Genomic DNA, 24,686 nt, shown 5'->3' on the forward strand with positions numbered 1-24,686 from the left:
CTTATTGTTTGATCAGTGGCAGTTTTAATGTTTTAACTTCTGGGGGAATCCTATATGACATCTCCATAAGGTATTACCAGGAGACCCCTCCCTCCACTGTGCCCCGGGGAAAAGTCTGCTTAATCTGACTTTCTCACCAGAGCTTTCTGCCTCTTTACTTTTCCTCACTTCCACCAGCTTTCATCTGACCCTCATATTTGTGTGTTGGCCACCTAGAGTGCCTTGACAATTTCAAAACCCAATTATATTTTCATTAAAAATTTCCCCAGGCTCTAAACTCTGTGCTTGATTCCAGGAGACCTGGATAACACAGATAAGAATAATGTTTTTAGTGAGAAATTTCCATTGTTTTCTCTTGCTTAGGGAATGGATAAGGAGCACTTGGTATTTTATGTCTTTGCACATCAGTGGTGGAAGCTGAAGCCACAAGAACAAGACAAGGTCTCAATTCCGAGGTCTGCCTCTGAGCTGGTGACCTCTTTGGAGAAGGTATAGCATGCTTCTTAAATGTCTATGTGAAAGAAGGAAATTTAAGAGAAAGAAGTGAACATTAGCTGAAAAACAGGTGGAGAGAAAATCTGGAGGGAAAGATAATGATAGCTCCCTGGAGGATATCACTACAGCCTGTGTGCTACCTGGGTGATTTCCCTCACCTTTTGCTCACACCTTCCACTGCTAACTTCCCATTGGCTCTATAACGCCAAAGGTAGTGGAGGAGGTGGGTGTGAGAGAATTTGGAAAGGAAACAAAAGGACACATGTAGCATCAGACAACTTCAGGCTTGAACCATGACAAACTTTTGCAGAGGAGACTCTTGTGTTTGTATTTCAAAAATTTGGACCAAAGGGCATATGATGAAGTAATTTCACAAGAAATGAACAATTCAAGGATGTACTCAAGTAACTTGAATAAATGCATGTCCAGGAAAGGACTTGGGGTCTCCAGAGCCCAGGTGACAGTCAACAACCACTGGTAGAGTGAGGGGAACAGTAGGACTTGAATCCAGGTCTTATGGTTCCAAGGGCAGGATGGGCTACCTTGAACCCCTACCCAGAGGCTCTCCACCCCATCGGGTCTAACTGAGGACATGGTCTCCACCATAAGAGGGTATCAATATTGTGAGCCACATTATGTATATATTTATTATTTTGATTATTCTAATTACTATAAAAATCTTATACTCTTAGACCACTTCTGAATCCTTTGTTGCCATGCTTGCCAGGAGTTATGAAAATATTCACTTCACAAGGTTGTCTCTTACCTTTGTTATTATTACATAAGAATATATGGGATAATATTTTATAGCATTTTAATAACCTGATCTCTCAACAATTTTCTCACCACATAGAATTAAGTATATTCACAGTAATTAAATGAAAACGACAGACTGTAAATCAAGAGTAAGTAATATATTCCAGTCTGTCAAACTACATATGATTATTCTATTTGGATTTTACCTGCTCAGAATGGTAACTTACATGATTGATTCTTGATTTCTTGAATATATTCTGATTTGAGAACTCAATAAGATAACACTCCTTTCTTTGCCATAATACTCAGAATATCTTAAGTTCCTAAGATTTCCTTCCTACTGAATGCTGGGATTTTCTAGGATATGGTGGAATTTCAATTCGTCCAGCTGCTATAGAAAAAGAATTGCTATTTCAAAATATAATAATTAAACAAATTAACAATCTCTATAAACATATAGGCCGTTTTCCCCCAAGTTGTCCATTCTCTTTCTGATTTCGACTGCAAATACTTTCATTAATTTTTGGCTGAGATATAATGATCCTTATTTCTGAGTTTGTATCTCCAAGGAGGCATGGAATAAATATGGTACTTGGTCCATGGCAGTTTAGGTCAAGCTGTATATTATATGAGAAGCTAATGACCCTGAGCTTCTGTCAATAACTTTTTTTTTCCCAGTAAAGCAGCAGCAATTCTGGTGACTCCGTGACACGTATTTATTAGAATTGAAATTACACAGCTGGCAGTCACAAAATAGTGGTGGGGTGGCAGAGGTTGTACACATGATTTACATACTGTTTACGATAGCACTTTGTAAAAAATGCAAAGTGTTGGACAACACTGATAACTGTAGGACACTACAGTCTGTGTACTAGAGCAGTTATTGCTTGCCTTAGGGTCAAGAAGATGGGTTTACTAAGATTCAAATTTTATTTTAAACAGATCTTGGAAAGAAGAATAACAAAAGCTTTTAAACAACAAATTACGTAGTATGTGCTTAGGGGCTGAGACTGGTTGCCATTGTAGTAATATTTCAAGCTGGTTTTAGACTGTATTTCGTGTTGTTTTAGTCTCTTTTGGGTTAGGACTAAGACACTGGTTCTCAAGGGCAGCGCGCCAGGTCCAATTTAGCATCAGCTATTTCATGTCTATTCTAGCTAATGAGTCCATTGATTGAATCATCACACAAACAAGGGACGAGCAGAATCTCATGGGCTTGTGCTAATTATATGAAACATGTCACAGAGCCATTACATATTATATGCGTTATGTTTATAGAAATATAAACACGTATATTGTTCTAGTATTGAGTAGAAGGCTGTGCTGGTTATTCTCTTTGCTGCACATATTCATTCTCCACCCTTCTCCCCACAGAGACTGTATCTCCCCACAGAGACTGTATCACAAGGGTCACTCGGCACTTGGTTTATGACTGGACTTAGCCAGTGAGAGGCACGAGGAGGGCATCAGAGGTTAGAGGAGAGAGAGTCCAGGATATTTATTTCTCTGCTCCCGCCAGCCTCACCTCTTGACCCTGCTGGCACTAGTCCCTCGATTTTTCCTTCGGGACTAAGGGTGGCAAGGGTTTCCATCGGTTGCTGCCCCCTGAGTACCTCTGCAGGCACTGATTGCTCCCTGAATCTTGCTCACTTCTTTGTAAATCGTCCCCTAATTAAATTCTCTTCAGTTAAACTTAAAATTTTGAGTAGACTCTTATTTCCCATCTGGACCCTGATGCAAATACAAACAGCAATTAGGATTTTTATTTTATGATAGTCTGAGTACTTAAAATTAGCAATAATTGATCCCCCAAATGATAGCTGTCTACTCAATATTTTAAAATTAACTTCCTAAACTTTATTCAATTCGTTCAGTCTCAAACTGACTCTGAAAATGTTAAGAACAAACATTTCATAAGAACACGAATATTCCACATTTCACTGTGGTTCCGATCTTTTGGTATAAAATTTTCAAGTGGCACTTTCATCACCTGTGTTTTTTGTCTGTTTGTTCGTTTTTTTCTTTTGCTTTGTTTCTTTTCCTATCTTCAAACAAGGAAGCAGGGCCTTCCAAAAAGAATAATTAACTGAAATCCTAGGAGTCTTCAAAAAGATAATTCACTACCTAATAACATAAACTAAGTAATATTTCTGAAAACCAACTAATTCAGCAGTTAGCAAATATATTTCAAAAAAATCTTACTGGAGTATTTAAATTTCCCATAATAAAGATACATCTTTTGTAGACAGTGTTTGAAAACATTCTGCAGAAATACAAAAGTGAACACTAAAAGTTCTTTCTACTTCTCCTGGGTGTAGCAGAGTGCCTCAATTCAGAAATTCAGGATTATTAGTTGACTTAAAGTTTTTTTCTGAAGTTCATATACTTATCCTATTATTTTATTTATTTATCTCTTTTAGTATTCATTTATTTATTTCTTTTACTCTTTTTTATATTACTTTATCTCTGCATTGCTTCTAGTATTTCCATCTTCCTAGCTTCTTTTGGTTTATTTAACTCTTTTTAAGGTGTCCCAATAATGAATACACATCTCTTTATTTTGTCTTTTATTTTTAATAATAAAATTATGATTTCCTCTGAGTGCAGTTTTTTACCATACACTTATGTTTTCATTATAAAATGTTGCTATTCTGTTTGCTTTGTAAATAGTATGTAATTTTCTTTTTGCTTCCGTTTTGATTCACAGCAGCCAAAAGTATGTCTCTTAATTTTAATGTGATTATATGTTTGCTTAGCATTTTATTATTTACTTTTAATTTTACTGAATTATCATCAAAGAATGTGGCCTTTCTACGCTTTTTAATTTTTAGGATTGTCTTTTCAGTCCATCAGCTGATCAATTTTTATAAATTTTCCTTGGACATATATAACAAGTGCTTATTATTATTCAAAAAAATTTTTAAATTTATTTAATGCACTGATTTGTTAATTATTTATTCCAACTTTCTGTGGCTTTTTCTGTTAGTATTCAGTCTGATTCTGAGAAATGTCCACAATATTTTTCATCACCTTCTTTCATTTTTAATAATTTTTAATATTCAGATGCTATTTTGTTTGGCACATACATATTCACCAGATTTTACCACATAATTTTAAGTTAAGATATTTTTACTGTATAATTCCTTTTTGATCCTGCTTAGTGTTTCTGCATTAAATTCCACTTCACCTCACATTATTCTTCCCAATCCCACTCCTTGTGTTCATTGTATTTGCTGTCACTACTTTGTCTATTCCTTTAATTTCAACATTTATTTCATTAATATAAGTGTGTATATTAAACATAACATCACTATTTTATTTTCATTTACTGCAAATTTGAATTTTCATTCTTTTCAGAGAATTCAGTGCTTACATATAGTGCTAGATTGATATACTTGATTTATCACTTCTATTTTAATTTGCTTCATAAGTTACTCTTTTCTTCCTTCTTTTTTCTGTACTTTCTATGAATAAAAGGTTATCCCCCTCCTAAAATCATAATAAAATATATTTCTCTATTATTCTATAAAAAATAAGATAGCCAATATCATCCTCCCCAGACACATTATTTTATCTCTGCTTTCCTTACTCTATAATAAAATGAGTACATGTGCCTCAAATATTAATTAAATATAGTTCTAACTACAACTACCCCTGCAAAAGAAATATATTCATAGACTTTGAGAAAAAAGAGGTAACAATCTTACATTTTAAAATATAAAACACAGAGAACAAGTATAATACAAATCATGCATCTTACTTTAGGAGTTTTATTAAGGGGATGCATATGGTTAAAATAAACCTGGATATTCAAGATGACGTTACCCTAAGAGTCATGGTATTATAAAGATCATAGAGAAATGAACTAATATATAAATTAAATGGTTTTGAGATCACTATGCTATCTTACTCTTATTATCTTTCTTTTATATAGCAAACCTTGATGGGTATTCAAGGAAATTTTATTTTTTTAAATTAAGGAATAAAATGCTCCACTGATTTCTCATGTAGAAATTATCAGGGTAATGTACATTTTAATGATTTAATTTTTAGCTTTTTGTGGGATTTTATTAAAATAGGTCAAGAGAATTTTATAATTTATTAAAATGAGGCTCATTTCAATTCATAGAACTTTAATTTCAAAGCCTCAGCTACTCTGGTTGAAAAATATATAATTAAGTAAAAGAAAGAAATCTTTAAATATTCTATTGAGATTAATATAGCTATGCAAGATAGCTAAACATAGAAATAGAAGGAGTTATTGCATAGTACTATAGCATGGTACTAAATAGTACTGCATATATTACATCATTTTTTTCTATTTTGTTATATAATTGCTCTACCATTTAAGATCTCTACCAACAATAATCTGTATGAGTAAAGCATTGATAGTTAACTTTAAAGCTGACACTGTGTTGATTAAGCAACTAAATGATGAGTTCGTACAGTGTGCTACTCTAGATGCCAAAAAGGATATCAGACAATTGGTGAGAATCACCAATATGTCAATAATTGGTGAGAAATCTAGATGATAATTACTGACTTAAGAGAGTTTCTAATCAAATGTGAATTAGTGTGGAGTAATGTCGGAAGGAAGTAGGTGAGAGAGGAGTGAAATGGATAAAACAAGTATAAACACATCTGAAGTCCTATTAGACATGACTCATGATATTAATTAGAATAATATTATAATATTAATGACATAATGCTCTTATATTTTAATTGTCTTCAAGCTGAACTGTCATTTGACTTACTTTCACTTGTTGAATAGTCTTGTGGGTCAAGTATTCCTGATTCCTGCAGTGATCTAATACAGGAGTCCACCAATTCAAGACCTGTTGTGAGCTCATCTTCGATATCTTTTTGACCATCTGAAATATAATATTTTAAAGACATGAACAAATACATGGTAGTGTCAATATTAAAGCTTAAGACTATCATTTAATAATCAAAAATATCCTAACCAAAGATATTATTTTTGAAATTCTCATTAGATATCACATTGTAACCCTTGGTCAACCACCATTAAAAACCAAGGCCAGCCAAGTCTATGTATCCATGAAGAACATAAAGTTCCTAGGGAACTGGGAGAACTTAACTCCCACGAAATCTTGAGCTATCAGAACAACTTCATCTAATTTTAGTGTCATGTGTTGTCATATTCATTTTCATAAGTCTCTTCCTAAAGTTCACAAGAAAATTAATCAATAGAGATATATGTAGCAGTAAGTATAAATGTTCATCAAGAAGCTGTACTTTCAATCTAAATGTCCATCAACAGAAGAATGGATAAAGAAGATGTGGTGTGTCTATATATCCAATGGAATATTACTCAGCCATAAAAAAGAGTGAAATAATGCCATGTGCAGCAACATGGATGGACCTAGAGATGATTATACTAAGTGAAGTAAGTCAAAGAGAGAAAGGCAAATACCATATGATATCACTTGTGTGTGGAACCTAAAATATGATACAAATGAATTTATTTGCAAAATAGAAAACAGACTCACAGACCTAGAAAACAAACTCATGGTTACCAAAGGGGAAAGGGGGTAGGGGATGGATGAATTAGGAGTTTGGAATTAGCAGATACAAACTACTTTATGTAAAATAGATAAACAACAAGGACCTACTGTATAGCACAGGGAAATATACTGAATATCTTGTAATAAACCATAATGGAAAGGAATATGAAAAAGAATATATATATATAGATATATATCTATATATCTATATATCTATATCTATATCTATATCTATAACTGAATCACTTTGCTGTACACCAGGAACTAACACAAAACTGTAAATCAACTCTACTTCAATAAAAAAAAGAAGCTGTACTTTACCTTGTGACTGCCAGTGAAACTGCTCTTCTGCTGAACTATAAAAGAGAGAATACATAGGTATAATGAATCGGTTAGAAACAAAAGAACTCTAGACTATAAGACACAAAGGCACATGAGGGTAGTAATGGCGGCTCCATGGAACTCCCTTTAATTTCTGACTGAGAAAAGGGATCCCATTTTGACACGATCTTAACTTTAATATATTTGATGCATACCTCTTCTGAATCACAGGTATTAGCATGTTATAAATGGACATCATTCAGTAATTTTCAGAAGAACAGCTCATTTTTTACAAATCCCAACATATCATACTTATTCCTTACAATAATTTCTACATACATGCAGTTCTATTCAACTTTAGTCATTTTAAAATACAAATCTGAATAGTTTCATGTAGACTTTGTAAGGTATTCTAATAAAGAAATAACTTTCTCCATTTTCATTATAAAGAGATAAAATAAATCTATACCTTCTTCTAGACATATCATATAAGGAGTTCTTTTCAGCTGTTTATTATATTTTAAATTAAGTAATATAAAAGTTATAACACTTTACATCAATTGAATATACAGTTCCCAAATTCTCACTTTATAAGTACATCTTATAAAATGACCCAGGTAGAAAGGGTTGCTCATGTAAATGATATGCCAAAGATACTGTGCAGATTGTAACGATGTAGGCACATAAATTTATTCTGAATGATTTATTAAAATACATAAATAAATTTAAAATTTCTCAATATGAACAGCTCTTTCATTATATATGCAAATAGTTCCAGCATACCCTTTTTTAATATGTCAATAATTTGTGAGAAATCTAGATGCCAATTACTCACAGGTATCATTTTGAGAATGACTTTCTACCCTTATTTCACTAGATCTTTTCCCCTGATCAAGCAGCTTCTATGAATAGCTCATCAGTTTCACAACAGCAAGTAGGTTTTAGAACTTTAATCTGTACCTTAGAGATGGCTTCTGAATACATTTGCTGGGGGAAAAGGAAATTCTGGTATAAATCAGCATTCAGAATAGCCATGATTGATATACATGAATATAAGAGTAGTCCCTTAAGAGACATATGACTTTTTTAGGCTATCTTTCTCCTCAGCCAATCCATTTTAGCAAAGTGGAAAATGGTTTTGCGATGATGAGAGCTATAGACAATTGATACATGAAATGATAACATTACAAATTCAGTCCAATGCAACTTCTTGCTTCAAAAAGATGTAGCATGATAGAGTAGTAACGTCTAACTGCAAAGTTTAACACTTAAAACAGAAATGTAATCCTATAATTAATATTTTAAAAATTACAAAGCATGTTCACTTAGTAAGTGGCATTTAATATAGGGGTGGAAAATGCTTTCATAATTGTAGTGAGTTGAATGGTGCCCTTCCCCCGCAAAAGATATGTCCACACCAAATCCCTAGAAATTGTGAATTGTTACTTATTGGAAAAGGGTTTTTACAGATGTAATTAAGTTAAAGATCTCCAGATAAGATCGTCCTAAATCCAATGACAAGTGTCCTTAAAAAGGATCCTTAGAGGAGAAAGATGCAGAGGAGAAGGTCAGAGGCAGAGGCAGAGACTGGAGTTATGCATCTATAAGCCAAGGAATATCTGGAGCCAGCAGAACCTGGAAGAGTTAAGAAAAACTCCTCCCCTTTAGCCTTCCTAGGGGACATAGCCCTGTCGACAGAACTTGATTTTGAACTTCTGGACTCCCAAACTGTGAGATAATAAATGTCTTTTATTTTAAGCCACTCAGTTGTAGTAATTTGTTATGGCAGTCCAAGGAAGCCAATACAGTTATTTTTCTGATACAGTAAAAATGTTCTCATGCTATATCCTTCAAGATTTACTACTATCTCTATGCTACTACATTCCTTTTACCAGTTCAGTCCTTTGTTGAGTACTTACTGTATACCAAGGCTCTGCTAATTCACAACAATCACTAACATCTTTTGGTAGATGGGGAATAACTGGCTTATTGATGTTAAATAACTTGACCACACACATCATAAGGAACTCAGCAGGGATTTAAACTAATCTGTCCAACTCCAAAAGTCATAGAACAGAGCTGGAGTAATCACGCTCCCTGTCTTCAGACTACACTACAAAGTTCTAGTAATCAAAAGAGTATGGTACTGGAGCAAAAACAGACACATAGATCAATGGAATAGAATAAAGAGTCCAGAAATAAACCCACACACTTATGGTCAATTAATCTATGACAAAGGAGGCAAGAATATACAATGGAGAGAAGATCGCCTCTTCAATAAGTGGTGCTAGAAAAACTGGACAGCTACATGTAAAAGAATGAAATTAGAACATTCTCTATCATCATATACAAAGATAAACTCAAACTGAATTAAGACCAGATACTATAAAACTCATAGAGGAAAACGTAGGCAGAACACTCTTTGACATAAATCTCAGCAATATTTTTTTATTGGATCCATATCCTAAAGCAAAGGAAAAAAAAGTAAAAATAAACTAATGGGACCTCATTAAACTTAAAAGCTTTTCCACAGCAAAGGAAACCATCGACAAAATGACAACACAACCTACTGAATGGGAGAAGGTATTTGCAAATGATATGACCGAAAAGGGCTTAATTCCAAAATATACAAATAGCTCATACTACTTGATATCAAAAAAATAAACAACCCAATTAAAAAATGGGCAGAAGAACTGAATAGACATTTTTTTCAAAGAGGAAATGCAGATGGCCACCAGGCACATGAAAAGATGCTCAATATTGCTAGTCATCAGGGCAATGCAAATCCAAACCGCAATGAGATATCACCTCACACCTGTCAGAATGGCTTTCATCAAAAAGAACACTAATAACAGATGTTGGCAAGGATGTGGAATAAAGGGAACCCTTGTACACTGTTGGTGGGAATGTAAATTGCTGCAGTCACTGTGGAAAACAGTACGGAGGTTTCTCAAAAAACTAAAAACAGAACTACATATGACCCAGCAATTCCACTCCTGGGTATATATCCAAAAAACACCCTACTATTTTGAAAAGATAGTGCACTCCAATGTTCATAGCAGCATTGTTTACAATTGCCAAGCTATGGAAGCAACCGAGGTGTCCATCAACAGATGAATGGATAAAGAAGATGTGATATATAATGGACTACTACTCAGCAATACAAAAGAAGGACATTTTGCCATTTGCAGCAACATGGATGGACTTGGAGGGCATTATGCTAAATGAAATAAGTCAGACAGAGAAAGACAAATACTGTATAATATCACTTATAGGTGGAATTAAAAAAAAAAACCCAACAACCTAGAGAATAAAACAGGAAAAAAGCAGACTCACAGGTGTAGAGGACAAACTAGTGGTTACCAGTGGGGAGAGGGAAGAAGGGAGGGGTAAGAAAGGGGTAGAGGGAAAAAAGGGTTATTATGGAATTATATAAAATCATGTGTCTGAAACTTTTGAAAATTGTAAAGCACCACAGAATTTAAAGAATCCTCCATTCAATGAAAACAAGAAAAAAGGCATGGAGGGAAACACACTTGTTACTTCCCACTTGAAACAGTAAGAATGCCCAAGTCACTGGAAGCTTCTCCCATGTCTCATCAAAGCCCAATTCTCTTCTCCTTCCAGGCACATTGAAGAGCACACTTCCCTGCCCCCTTGCATGTAGATGGGGGCATGTGCCACCTCCTGCCCCAAGCGCAGAAAGGCAGGCACGCGATCTCCATGCTCTCCCTTGTTAAGCCCTGAGTTGAGGTGGGTCTCTGAGTAACCGTGCGAAGGGAAGATTTCCGCCAACCCAGAGAAGACACAACGCCAGTGAGAAATAAACCACTGTTTTGCTGAAACTCTGAAGTTGGAGGGTTGTTTGTTTTGGTAGAATAAATGTCACACTGACTAATACAGAAATGTACCATTATTTGAGTTCATAAGGCATTTTCTACTTCTCCATCTTTCATTTCCACAGTTTAGAGCTGGAAGACAATGTATCGGGTCACCCTAGCACAAACAAGGGGGTGCCACCACTTTCACGCATCCTTTGAGATTTAGCCACTCATCCACCATAATGGGTGATTTTATATACAGAACTACACATCACACTGTTAAATAATATTTACTTTTTGTTCGTCTCTTTCGAAAGTGTTTCGATTTTACGTGCAACAGAAACAAGAAGGAATATTTTTTATTAAAATTGAAAAAATACCACCGACACTGAATATGAAACTATGCTCTCAAAGCATGGGCGCCCTCCTTTTGAGTAGACAAAGAGCAGTAATCACTTAAATGGTTTCCTGATTCCTTTAGCACAGTTAAAATGCATTAAAAGTATGACTGATCACAGAAAATAGAAGTCCCAAGAGAAACTGGGTTTAGATTTTATTTCCTCTAAGTGCACACTTTACTCTCTCTGTTAGGGGATTCTATACAACTGCATATTTTGTGCACTTGATTCTTTTTCTTAAAGACTGCTCTAAGGTGGATGCTTTTATAAAAAGCAAACTCTTTATTCATTCGATAAACACAAATTATGCCTATGTCTCACACACTCTTATTTCAGGTGCTTAGGAATTACTCGTGGCTTTCTCCCAATTATATCGTTCAATTTAATATAACATAAAATTCATTTCTCAGGTTGTTGTAACTTCCACTCATGTTCAATTTCAGGAAATAAAGTTTGCTTTCACTACTGAAATTCTATTTCTTTACATAGAAATAGTTCCTAAAGAATTACAATTAATAAAAATGTAGATGTAATTTAGTCTATATTTAAACATAACTTTGTATAAGTTTCAGAACTCAGTTATTATGAGAAAAAAATATATATATTTATAACAAAAACTATCATAAGTAACATTTACCTTTTAAACATACACATAATATACGTGTAAGACTGGTAGTGCTAGGAAAGAAATTTTTTTTTTTTAAGCAAAAAAGAAATTTATTGGAAGGATTTCTGGGACCTCACAAAACTGACAAGAAAGCTGATACACCAACCATGAAAAATGTGCAAGAGTGAAGAGGTCAGGCAGCTGAAAGCACAGCCGAGGTCAGGCTCCAGGAGCAGTAAGAATGGGAAACCACTTGGCTCTGCCGCTACCACCCTAAAAATCTCCAACTGTTTCAGGTTCTTTGCATCACCAGGTCAAGCTTCAAGTCCCAGGTGGAGGCATCCAGCTGACTAAACTTAAAACATCCCCACAGCCAGGGAGAAGGAAAGAGAAGACATCCTCTTTTCAGTTTGTTTTTTTTTAAATGGGAAGTAGAATCCTGCCACTCAATTTGTGACTTATTTCAAGTAGCAGAAGTGTTCATATGCCAGGTAACCCTCCTCTATTTTGGAATAGTAGACCAATTTCCATTTGGTAATCAGGATCAATTATACCAGCTAACACCATAATTCCCTCTTTTGACTGTTGCGCCAGAGGCATGAGGAATCTGAAGTTCTTGAGTGGCAGCTTTCACTTCCAGTTCAGTGGAATCATGGTTATATTAGCAGGTGGAAACATTCTTCCTTCTAGAATTAAAACCTGAGAAAATAGAGAGTAAACCACGTGGGAGCCTCCAGAAAAGGAAGATTCCGTGCTGCTATTTAAGAAAAAAATATCCTGGATAAAAGTTGTCAGTGTGGGACGAAGTGAGAGAGTGGCATGAACATATATACACTACCGAATGTAAAATAGATAGCTAGTGGGAAGCAGCCGCATAGCACAGGGAGATCAGCTCAGTGCTTTGTGACCACCTAGAGGGGTGGGATAGGGAGGGTGGGAGGGAGACGCAAGAGGGAGGGGATATGGGGACACATGTATACATGTGGCTGATTCACTTCGTTGTGCGGCGGAGACCAGCACAGCATTGTGGGGCAATTACACTCCGATAAAGATGTTAAAAAAAAAAAAGTCGGCAGCGCCTCTCCTCAGATGTCAGGGCACAGACAGGAAACACTCTTTTCCTGCAGATGTGGCCACACGCAGGCACTTGTCCCAAAGCCACTGTGGTACCCAGGAACGAACTTTTAAAACAATATATCACAAGCAAAAATCTTAGTAGCTAATGTATAGATAGCTCTCACATTACAACAGGCAATATTCTAACTGATTTATAGTTAATCTTCATGACAAAACTTTTGAGAGAGGTGATATTTTCCCATTTTATTGATAATGAAACGAAGGTAAAAAGTGCTTAAGGAAGTTGCTGGAGATCCCACAGCCAGCAAATAATGAAGCCAGGATTGTGACCCTGGCCATCTGGTTCTAGAGGCCACATTCTGAACTAATATTCTATTCACACACTTGGCTCAAAAATTGAACTCTTATGCAATTAAAAACGAAAACATAAACATAAACACCAGAAAACCAAGTTGAAAAAACAAGCCACATCCTGAGAGAAGATATTTGCAATGCACACAGCTTACAAAGGGTTAGTTTCCAGAACAAATAAGTAACTCCTACAAATCAATGAAATAGAGATTAAATGATCAGATAGAAGAGAGGTCAACAAATATATGTAAAGCGGCTGCAGAGCAGAAAAATCAAGAATGTATGGTCACCAAACACATTAAAAGATACTCAACCCTATTAGGAACTGAAAGAATAGAAATAGAAAGATACCTCTTTATACTCCATAGGCTGTAAAACAATTAGAAAGTCTGACTGTACTAAGTGTAGAAGAGGAGATGAGGAAATATGAACTCTCATACATTGTATGTGGGAGAGTAAATTAGTGAAACACTTGGGTGAGCTATCAGTCAATACCTGATAATGTTTTATGAGCAAATGCCCAATCATCCAGCAATTCTGCTTCTTGATAGAGCCTTGAGAAAAACCTGTGCACCTGTGCCCAGGAGACTTGTACAAGACTGTTCATGCCTCTATGTTGGCAGTAGCAAAACAAGAGAAATAACCTAAGTGATCAGCAATAGGAGAATGGATAAATATAATAATATGATTCCATATCATATATGACATAATATGGAATAAACACTATTTGGCAAGTAAAGCAAATTAGCCAGATACACAATGTGTCAACATGGGTCAGGCTCAAAAGCAAAATAAGAGTGGAAAATGTAAATTGCACATAGGACGTGTACTGCAGGACTCCAATTATGAAAATATTTAAAACACTAACTAAATAATATTGTGTATAAATACAAACACACACACACACATATATGTGTGTGAGACAGAGATCAAGCAAACACGGATTAAAAAGATACACCCAAATTCATGATGGTGGTGGCCTCTGGGGGAGAACAGAGAGAAATAAGTCTAAGGAGGGGCAAAAAGGGAATTTCACTTTTATGTCCATGTTTTTATGTTATGAAAAATGAGGGAAAATGTTAACACTGCTTTAAGAATGTCTCTGATGCTTGAAATAGGGAAATCACGAATCTTACATTTAGAAACGTTTAGTTAAATGCTTTCATAAAACCGTGTGATTCAATTCTACATCATATTCTCATCATTGTTGGAGTCACTCATAGTTGAAACTCAAATGATGCAAAACAATTCTGAAATTTATAAGTATAAATAATAGAGGAAAAATGATGGTTTTGAATATAATTACTTTTTTCCTCTGTTTTGCACATGAGAAAAATGACAGCATCACTTTTACTGTGGTTCAAGTTTGACATAGCTTGAACATTTCAAGTAAGCAAACAATAACTTTCAAGTTCTGAAGGCATGAGGTGGGGGGAAAAACTAGTTTAAACCAAAGAATAAACTTTGAGTTCCTCGAGAAGTGATTTTCACCCTCATCATTTTTAGCATGATAGTCTCCTTATCCACCTCTGGGCCATTTCTAATAAATAAATAAATAAATAAGAAAATTCAGAGAGTTTTCTTAACATCAGGAAAAGGCACAAAGCAAACCATTACTACAGCTACTCTGTCTGTTATGAACCTGCTCGAATACATTTTCTTATTTTCTTTTTCAACTTTTTGATGTCCAAGGCATCAATCCCTGCACTGTATCGTGTGGCATACTACTGCTCACAATATCGTTCAAAATGAAATAAAGGAAAGAAACTATGAGTTTTTGGTTAGTCGGCTTTCAAGTTAAGCAATGTACCTAAAACATAAGCCAGAGAAACTATCGTGAAGTAAATTGTTTCCAAACTGATGTTCGATTCTCAGGTCACAGGAACAAAGGGCCTTATATTTATGATGTCCATATGACCTGAGACTGTATTATGACATAAAGTCTTTTTTGGTATATGGCTTTTGCCTGCAGCCATATCACAAAAATAGGCATTGGTGGCAAAATCAAGTGACCTTGGTCAAGTCTTGAATACCATGGAAATAAAACATATTTAGAAAAAATAGTGAGAAGTGGTACCCCTGGAGCTTTGTTTAGGCTGCTGTTGCCCTTGCACTTTAGTGCTCTGTATCCAACCCTTATTAGTTTGGTTGGTGAGTAACCGTGCTTCCCCCAGAACTTTCTGCAGAACTGACTTCCTTTCAGTCTATTGCCTTGTAGTCTCTGTAAGTATCTGTGACATATTCCCTAATGAAGGTCATAATATCTCCACTGTGCAATTAGAATGTTTATTTCTTTCTTAAGTCACACATCTTCTACCTGCTTTAACTATTTTCATCAACATGTAATTTTACAGCTATTATAATAATGTTTACAGGGATACAGTGGGTAGTCATAGGACCACAAAGCTCCCAAACTAGGAGGCTGTGTGCATGGTGTCCAGGTGTGTGGGCTCAAAGGCCAGACTCCCTCCAGCTCTGTCCTATATAGGACACGTCTGGCAAGTTACTTAAACTCTCTGGGCCTAAATGGAGACATTTTGAGGCTTAAAAAAATTAGTTAATATCAAGTGATTTATGTATTAAGTGATCAGGACCTGGCACATGTTGAGTAAGTATGCAACTGTGTCCTATTTTATTATATATTGTTAAAATGATTTCTATGGTTTATAGATTCTGGCTTATTCTAATCTATTTCATCCCTTAGTGTACACTGCAGGCACTGTGGGAGGGTCAAAATGGGGACAGACATGGGGAAGAAAAGGGAACAGGGGACATTAAGGAAATACCCAGGAATGGTGTGACCATGCCTAGGCTCTCGGTCACACCCAGTCCTGGAGAAAATGTAAAACAACGTCACCACAAACCCTAGGTGAGTGCTCACCATGACTTTGGGCTTGCAGACAGAGAGACACGGTGACAGCGCCCCATGTTTTGGCATTCCCATGGGGGATGGGACAGTAAGCACACAGAGCGGGAAGGACCATTCAGGAAGAGGTGTGTTCAGGCACTACTGCACACAGGTCCATGGGACCTTGAGCACGTCACTTACTCCAAGTCTCAGTTTCCCTATTTGTAAAATGGGGCTATTACTAGAAATTTCCCCATAGGGATCTTGTATTTTTTTAATTTAATTTAATGTTTTTAAACTTTTTAATTTTATATTGGAGTATAGTTGATTAACAATGTTGTGTTAGTTTCAGGTGTACAGCAAAGCGATTCAGTTATACATATACATGTAGCTATTCTTTTTCAAATTCTTTTCCCACTTAGGTTATTACATAACATTGAGCAGGATCTTGTAAAAGTTAAGTGTGTAATGTATGTAAAACCCATAAAACAGTGCTGGGAACATAGGAGCGATTAAAAACAAAGTAGGCGGAGGGCAGAGTCAAGATGGCACACTAGGAGGACGTGGAATTCGCGTCTCCGCACAACTAGGGCACCTACCAGGCATGGGTGGGGTACCATGGATACCTAAGGGGACAGGAGGAACACCCAGAGACCAGTTGTTTCAATTACAGTTTTATTTTTCCTACTATATTTTTTATCTTTCTGATTTTATTTTGTTTTTTATTCTTGATACTGTACTCCTCATTTTTTTTCTTTCTTTTTTTTTTTTTTTAACTGCGCCACGAATCTTGTGGGATCTTGGTTCCCAGGCCGGAGGTCAGGCCCGAGCTCCTGTGCTGGGAGCTCTGAGTCCAAACCGCTGGACTAACAGAGAACCTCAGGCCCCAGGGAATATTAATCAGAGTGAGGCCTCCCAGAGTTCCTCATCTCAGCACCAAAAGCCGGCTCTATCCAACAGCCTGCAAACTCCAGTGCTGGATGTCTCAGGCCAAACAACCAGTAAGACAGGAACAGAGCACCACCCATCAAAAAAACAAAAAAAAATTGAAACGACAAAAAAATATGTTACAGACGAAGGAGCAAGGAAAAAACCTACAAGACCAAATAAATGAAGATGAAATAGGCAACCTACCTGAAAAAGAATTCAGAGTAACGATAGCAAAGACGATCCAAAATCTCAGAAACAGAATGGAGAAAATACAAGCAACATTTAACAAGGATCTAGAAGAACTAAGGAGCAAAAACAACAGTGGTGAACAACACAATTACTGAAATCAAAAATACTCTAGAAGGAATCAATAGCAGACTAACTAAGGCGGAAGAACAGATAAATGAGCTGGAAGATAAAATGGTGGGAATAACTGCCAGGGTGCAGAATAAAGAAAAAAGAATGAAAAGAATGGAGGACAGTCTCAGAGACCTATGGGACAACATTAAAAGCACCAATATTCGAATTATAGGGGACCCAGAAGAGAAAAGAAAGGGTCTGAGAAAATATTTGAAGAGATTATAGTTGAAAACTTCCCTAACATGGGAAAGGAAATAGTCAATCAAGTCCAGGAAGTACAGAGAGTCCCATACAGGATAAATCCAGGGAGAAACACAGCAAGTCACATAATAATCAAACTATCAAAAATTAAATACAAAGAAAAAATATCAAAAGCAGCAAGGGAAAAGCAACAAATAACATACAAGGGAAATCCCATAAGGTTAACAGCTGACCTTTCAGCAGAAACATTGCAAGCCAGAAGGGAGTGGCAGGATATATTTAAAGTGATGAAACAGAAAAACCTAAAACCAAGATTACTCTATGCAGCAAGGATCTCATTCAGATTTGATGGAGAAATTAAAACCTTTACAGACAAACAAAAGTTAAGAGAATTCAGCACCACCAAACCAACTTTGCAACAAATGCTAAAGGAACTTCTCTAGGAAGGAAACACAAGAGAAGGAAAAGACCTATGAAAACACACCCATAACAATTAAGAAAATGGTAATAGGAACATATATATCAATAATTACCTTAAAGGTAAATGGATTAAATGCTCCAACCAAAAGACACAGACTGGCTGAATGGATACAAAAAGAAGACTCGTATATATGCTGTCTACAATAGACACACTTCAGACCTAGGGACACATACAGACTGAAAGTGAGGGGATGGAATAAGATATTCCATGCAAATGGAAATCCAAAGAAAGCTGGAGTAGCAATTCTCATATCAGACAAAACAGACTTTAAAATAAAGACTATTACAAGAGACAAAGAAGGACACTACATAATGATCAAGGGATCAATCCAAGAAGAAGATATAACAATTGTAAATACTTATGCACCCAACATAGGAGCACCTCAATATATAAGGCAAATGCTAACAGCCATAAAAGGGGAAATCAACACAATCATAGTAGGGGATTTTAACACCCCACTTTCACCAATGGACAGATATCCAAAATGAAAATAAATAAGGAAACACAAGCTTTAAATGACACATTAAACAAGATGGACTTATTTGATATTTATAGGACATTCCATCCAAAAACAACAGAATACGCTTTCTTCTCAAGTGCTCATGGAACATTCTCCAGGATAGATCATATCTTGGGTCACAAGTCAAGTCTCGGTAAATTTAAGAAAATTGAAATCGTATCAAGTATCTTTTCCGACCACAATGCTATGAGACTAGACATCAATTACAGGAAAAAAACTGTAAAAAATACAAACACATGGAGGCTAAACAATACGCTATTAAATAACCAAGAGAGCACTGAAGAAATCAAAGAGGAAATCAAAAAATATCTAGAAACAAATGACAATGAAAACACGATGACCCAAAACCTATGGGATGCAGCAAAAGCAGTTCTAAGAGGGAAGTTTATAGCAATACAATCCTACCTCAAGGAACAAGAAAAATCTCAAGTAAACAACCTAACTTTACACCCAAAGCAATTAGAGAAAGAAGAACAAAAAAACCCAAAGTTAGCAGAAGGAAAGAAATCATAAAGATCAGATCAGAAATAAATGAAAGAGAAATGAAGATCAATAGCAAAGATCAATAAAACTAAATGCTGGTTCTTTGAGAAGATAAACAAAATTGATAAACCATTAGCCAGACTCATCAAGAAAAAACGGGAGAAGACTCAAACCAGCAGAATTAGAAATGGAAAGGAGAAGTAACAACTGACACTGCAGAAATACAAAGGATCATGAGAGATTACCACAAGCAACTATATGCCAATAAAATGGACAACCTGGAAGAAATGGACAAATTCTTAGAAAAGCACAACCTTCCAAGACTGAACCAAGGAAGAAATAGAAAATATAAACAGACCAATCAGAAGCACCAACATTGAAACTGCGATTAAAAACCATCCAATAAACAAAAGCCTAGGACCAGATGGATTCACAGGTGAATTCTATCAAACATTTAGAGAAGAGCTAACATCTATCCTTCTCAAACTCTTCCAAATTACAGCAGAGGGAGGAACACTCCCAAACTCATTCTACAAGGCCACCATCACCCTGATACCAAAACCAATGATGTCACAAAGAAAGAAAACTACAGGCCAATAGCAGTGATGAACACAGATGCAAAAATCCTCAACAAAATACTAGCAAACAGAATCCAACAGCACATTAAAAGGATCATACACCATGATCAAGTGGGGTTTACCCCAGGAATGCAAGGATTCTTCAATATATGCAAATCAATCAATGTGGTACACCAAATTAACAAATTGAAGGAGAAAAAAACATATGATGATCTCAATAGATGCAGAAAAGCTTTCGAGAAAATTCAACACCCACTTATGATAAAAACTCTCCAGAAAGTAGGCATAGAGGGAACCTACCTCAACATAATAAAGGCCATATATGACAAACCCACAGCCAGTATCATTCTCAGTGGTGAAAAACTGAAACCATTTCCTCTAAGATCAGGAACAAGACAAGGTTGCTGACTCACCAGTATTATTCAACATAGTTTTGGAAGTTTTAGCCATAGCAATCAGAGAAGAAAAAGATATAAAAGGAATCCAAATCAGAAAAGAAGTAAAACTGTCACTGTTTGCAGATGACATGATACTATACATAGAGAATCCTAAAGATGCTACCAGAAAACTACTAGAGCTAATCAATGAATTTGGTAGAATAGCAGGATACAAACTTAATGCACAGAAATCTTTTGCATTCTTATACACTAATGATGAAAAATCTGAAAGAGAAATTAAGGAAACACTCCTACTTACCACTGCAACAAAAAGAAGGAAATACCTAGGAATAAACCTACCTATGGAGACAGAAGACCTGTATGCAGAAAACTATAAGACACTGATGAAAGAAATTAAAAATGATACAAACAGATGGAGAGATATACCATGTTCTTGGATTGGAAGAATTAACATTGTGAAAATGACTATACCTCCCAAAGCAGTCTACAGATTCAATGCAATCCCTATCAAACTACCAATGGCATTTTTCACAGAACTAGAACAAAAAATTGAACAATTTGTATGGAAACACAAAAGACCCCAAATAGCCAAAGCAATCTTGAGAAAGAAAAACAAAGCTGGAGGAATCAGGCTCCCAGACTTCAGATTATACTACAAAGCTACAGTAATCAAGACAGTATGGTACTAGCACAAAAACAGAAATACAGATCAATGGAACAGGATAGAAAGCCCAGAGATAAACCCATGCACATATGGTCACCTTATCTTTGATAAAGGAGGCAAGAGTATACAATGGAGAAAAGACAGCCTCTTCAATACGTGGTGCTGGGAAAACTGGACAGCTACATGGAAAAGAATGAAATTAGAACACTTCCTAACACCAAACACAAAAATAAACTCAAAATGGAGTTTTGAGGCCAGACACTATAAAACACTTAGAGGAAAACATGGGCAGAACACTCTATGACATAAATCAGAGCAAGATCCTTTTCGACCTACTTCCTAGAGAAATGGAAATAAAAACAAAAATAAACAAATGGGACCTAATGAAACTTAAAAGCTTTTGCACAGCAAAGGAAACCTTAAACAAGACGAAAAGACAACCCTCAGAATGGGAGAAAATATTTGCAAATGAAGCAACTGACAAAGGATTAATCTCCAACATATACAAGCACCTCGTGCAGCTCAATATCAAAAAAACAAACCACCCAATCCAAAAATGTGCAGAAGACCTAAATAGACATTTCTCCAAAGAAGATATACAGATTGCCAACAAACACATGAAAGGATGCTCAACATCACTAATCATTACAGAAATGCAAATCAAAACTATAATGAGATATCACATCACACTGGTCAGAATGGCCATCATTAAAAAATCTAGAAACAATAAATGCTGGAGAGGGTGTGGAGAAAAGGGAACCCTCTTGCACTGTTGGTGGGAATGTAAATTGATACAGCCACTATGGAGAACAGTATGGAGGTTCCTTAAAAAACTAAAAGTAGAACTACCATATGACCCAGCAATCCCACTACTGGGCACATACACTGAGAAATCCGTAATTCAAAAAGAGTCATGTACCGCAATGTTCATTGCAGCTCTATTTACAATAGCCAGGACATGGAAGCAACCTAAGTGTCCATTGACAGATGAATGGATAAAGAAGAGGTGGCACATATATACAATGGAATATTACTCAGCCATAAAAAGAAACGAAATTGAGTTATTTGTAGTGAGGTGGATGAACCTGGAGTCTGTCATACAGAGTGAAGTAAGTCAGAAAGAGAAAAACAAATACTGTATGCTAACACATATATACGGAATCTAAAAAAAAAAAATTGTTCTGATGAACCTAGGGGCAGGACAGGAATAAAGACACAGACGTAGAGAATGGACTTGAGGACACGGGGAGGTGGAAGGGTAAGCTGGGACGAAGTGAGAGAGTGGCATGGACATATATACACTACCAAATGTAAAACAGATAGCCAGAGGGAAGAAGCTGCATAGCACAGGGAGATCAGCTTGGTGCTTTGCGACCACCTAGAGGGGTGGTATAGGAAGGCTGGGAGGGAGACATAAGAGGGAGGGGATATGGGGATATATGTATACATATAGCTGATTCACTTTGTTATACAGCAGAAACTAATGCAACATTGTAAAGCAATTATACTCCAATAAAGATGTTAAAAAAAAAACAAAACAAAGGAAGCTAACATTATCACATGCAAAAGAATAGAGGCCTGAGAGAGAATAACTCATAGAACTGAAAGTTCAATAAGTCATCTTAGAGAATCCCACTTGTCAATGTTGGAGGCCAATGAATATTATCACACATATATGTTACAGGCTTTGCAGAATTTAAATTGTCTACCTTTTTTTTTTTTTCTTTCCACACTAAACTGGGGAAGGAAAAGAGGCAGTCTGTGATTTCCAAAGAAAGATGACTTGCTTTTCAAACCCTAGGTTTTCCTAGGGCTTAAAAAACCCCACACAGGCTGCCTCACCTGACAACTACTACTGTTCTTGCCATAGTAAAAAGCATAAAGACCATTTGCTATTTTCAAAACCCTGGAAGAAAATGAATCAGACCCAAATTGCTATTAGTAATTTCTTTTTAGTTTGAGGCAGGGGAAATTCATATTCCTAAGCTAATTTTGTTGGACGTGGCGGCTGACCAATTATCCAGGCAACTGATACCGCAAAGCGGTAAGGCTCCCAGGCCATGGCCTGGATACAGACGGCCCCAGTGTTTATCACAGAACAACACAACACTGTCAGGTTCATGAGCTGGCCAGCTAGAGTGAAACGAGGGGGAATAAACAGCAATTCTGTATTGTCTTGATCCCTTCAAAATACATACTCCAGTTTCTAGCAACCAGAAAGAATTAGCCCTAGGCTCAATCACCATAAATGTACTATCTAAATAAAGCCAAGTTCTTACCATGGAAAAGACATACTGTCAAGTTTCTCGTTTGGAAATGCTTTCACAGTTTTGGAGTTGATTGTAGTTATACTACAATAGACATATTATGTGTAAAATTCAATACCAGAAGAAGGAACAAATGGTGAATTATAAACTAGAAAATTCTCACGTTATATTTCCCTCTGCAGTCTTTTGGGAGACTTCTCACGCACGGACTAGGTGTTTTTTAAGATGCTTATACTAGTACACAAGAATTTTACAGTAGTTGAAGCAAAATTTCTGAATGCCAGCCACACTAGGCAATAAAGTACTATATTATCTCTGTCTGTGAGCATTCCACAGATTGGAATATATAAATCGCAATTGCAGATGACCAGGGATACTGTTAATCAAATGATTCTGAGATCTTATAATATTTTGAAATGCTTTCCAAACCATCAAAAATTGAATAGCTTTGGTGGTTTATGTGCTCAGTGTTTACTACCGCGTTATACGTTGTTATATTAATAATCTCCTTTGGTATTCATCGTAACTCACAGTTAGGTCTCTGATTAACCTGAACACCCTATTCATTGATCACCCTATTCACTGATTTCTTAGGCAAGAGGAGGTTAGTTGGTGTGTTTGCTGACAGAGGTGGAGCCCCTACCAAGGTTCTCGGATGTTCCAAGTTTCAGTCTTTTGCAATCAATTTCCCAGAAATATGCCTATTGTTAGGGTCCCCTCAGTGAAGGGAGCACCTTCACCTTGGAGACATCGCTGGGCAAAAGGAGGGGTCAGGTTTAAGGTTTCCTAGCTTCCTGTGATCGGGTGATCTTGTGTGTGCGTGAGTGGGTGAAAAGTGTGGGTCCATCTCACCTTTCCTTTCCTCTAAAACACACTACTCATAGTTTTTCTTTCACCTGCTCTTCTGTCATAAATGTGTGGACTATTGCAGATATGTTAAACCCTGGGTACTGGGTTTGACTGGAATTGATATAATTTTATTAATATAAGTGAAGCTAACACCCCTTAGATATTTAAGGAAAATTTATGCAAATCACCATTGCCTATTTTATAGGAAAGACAAACCTGAATCTTCTGTTTTATGACTTTGAGTACCAACAGATGATTTGTGAAAATATATTTCAATTTTACTGCCCTTATAGAGCAGGAACCATGTAATATTCATGAATGGCTCTCATCATATCTTTACTTCCTTACGACCAGTAGCGAGTGGTCTTTAAACCATTTGAAGGTTCAGTTCAAACGTTTAATGGGGGTACAAATGTTCATAGTAGTTTATTCATAATTTCCAAAAACTAGAAGCAACCAGATGTCCTGCAACGTGTGAGTGGTTAAACAAGCTGATACATCCATACCAAGGAGACGTAGGTAGCGATAAAAAGGAACCAATTATGATATATGTAACAAGCAGCAACTGGAAAGATCTCATGGCCACTATGCTGAGGGAAGAAGATAAATAACGTTCTTGAAATCACAAAATTATAGAAGTGGAGAACAGATTAGTGGTCATCAGGGCTTCGGGAGGATGAGTGTGGGTGTGGCTATAACAGGGGTAGCAGGAGGGGGCCTTGTGATGGAAAAGTCCCGAATCTTCATTGTGGCAGT

General features: G+C 36.3%; 1 protein-coding gene across 3 annotated transcripts in view; it reads right to left on the minus strand.

The window, feature by feature from the left end:
- Nucleotides 1-24,686, minus strand: part of CTNND2 (catenin delta 2) — a 975,434-nt gene that overhangs the window by 458,144 nt on the left and 492,604 nt on the right. For 2 of the 3 annotated variants that reach the window (XM_061189131.1, XM_061189130.1), the window contains exons 4-5: nucleotides 7,098-7,132; nucleotides 6,006-6,122 (exon numbers count right to left, since the gene is read on the minus strand). In XM_061189131.1, coding sequence (XP_061045114.1) covers nucleotides 6,006-6,122; nucleotides 7,098-7,132 — 152 coding nt within the window. Of the gene's footprint in view, nucleotides 1-6,005; nucleotides 6,123-7,097; nucleotides 7,153-24,686 lie in introns of those variants that run through there. The other variant, XM_061189132.1, reaches the window with a different exon arrangement.

This window comes from Eubalaena glacialis, chromosome 4 (assembly GCF_028564815.1).
Source record: "Eubalaena glacialis isolate mEubGla1 chromosome 4, mEubGla1.1.hap2.+ XY, whole genome shotgun sequence".
NCBI classification, from domain to species: Eukaryota; Metazoa; Chordata; class Mammalia; order Artiodactyla; family Balaenidae; genus Eubalaena; species Eubalaena glacialis.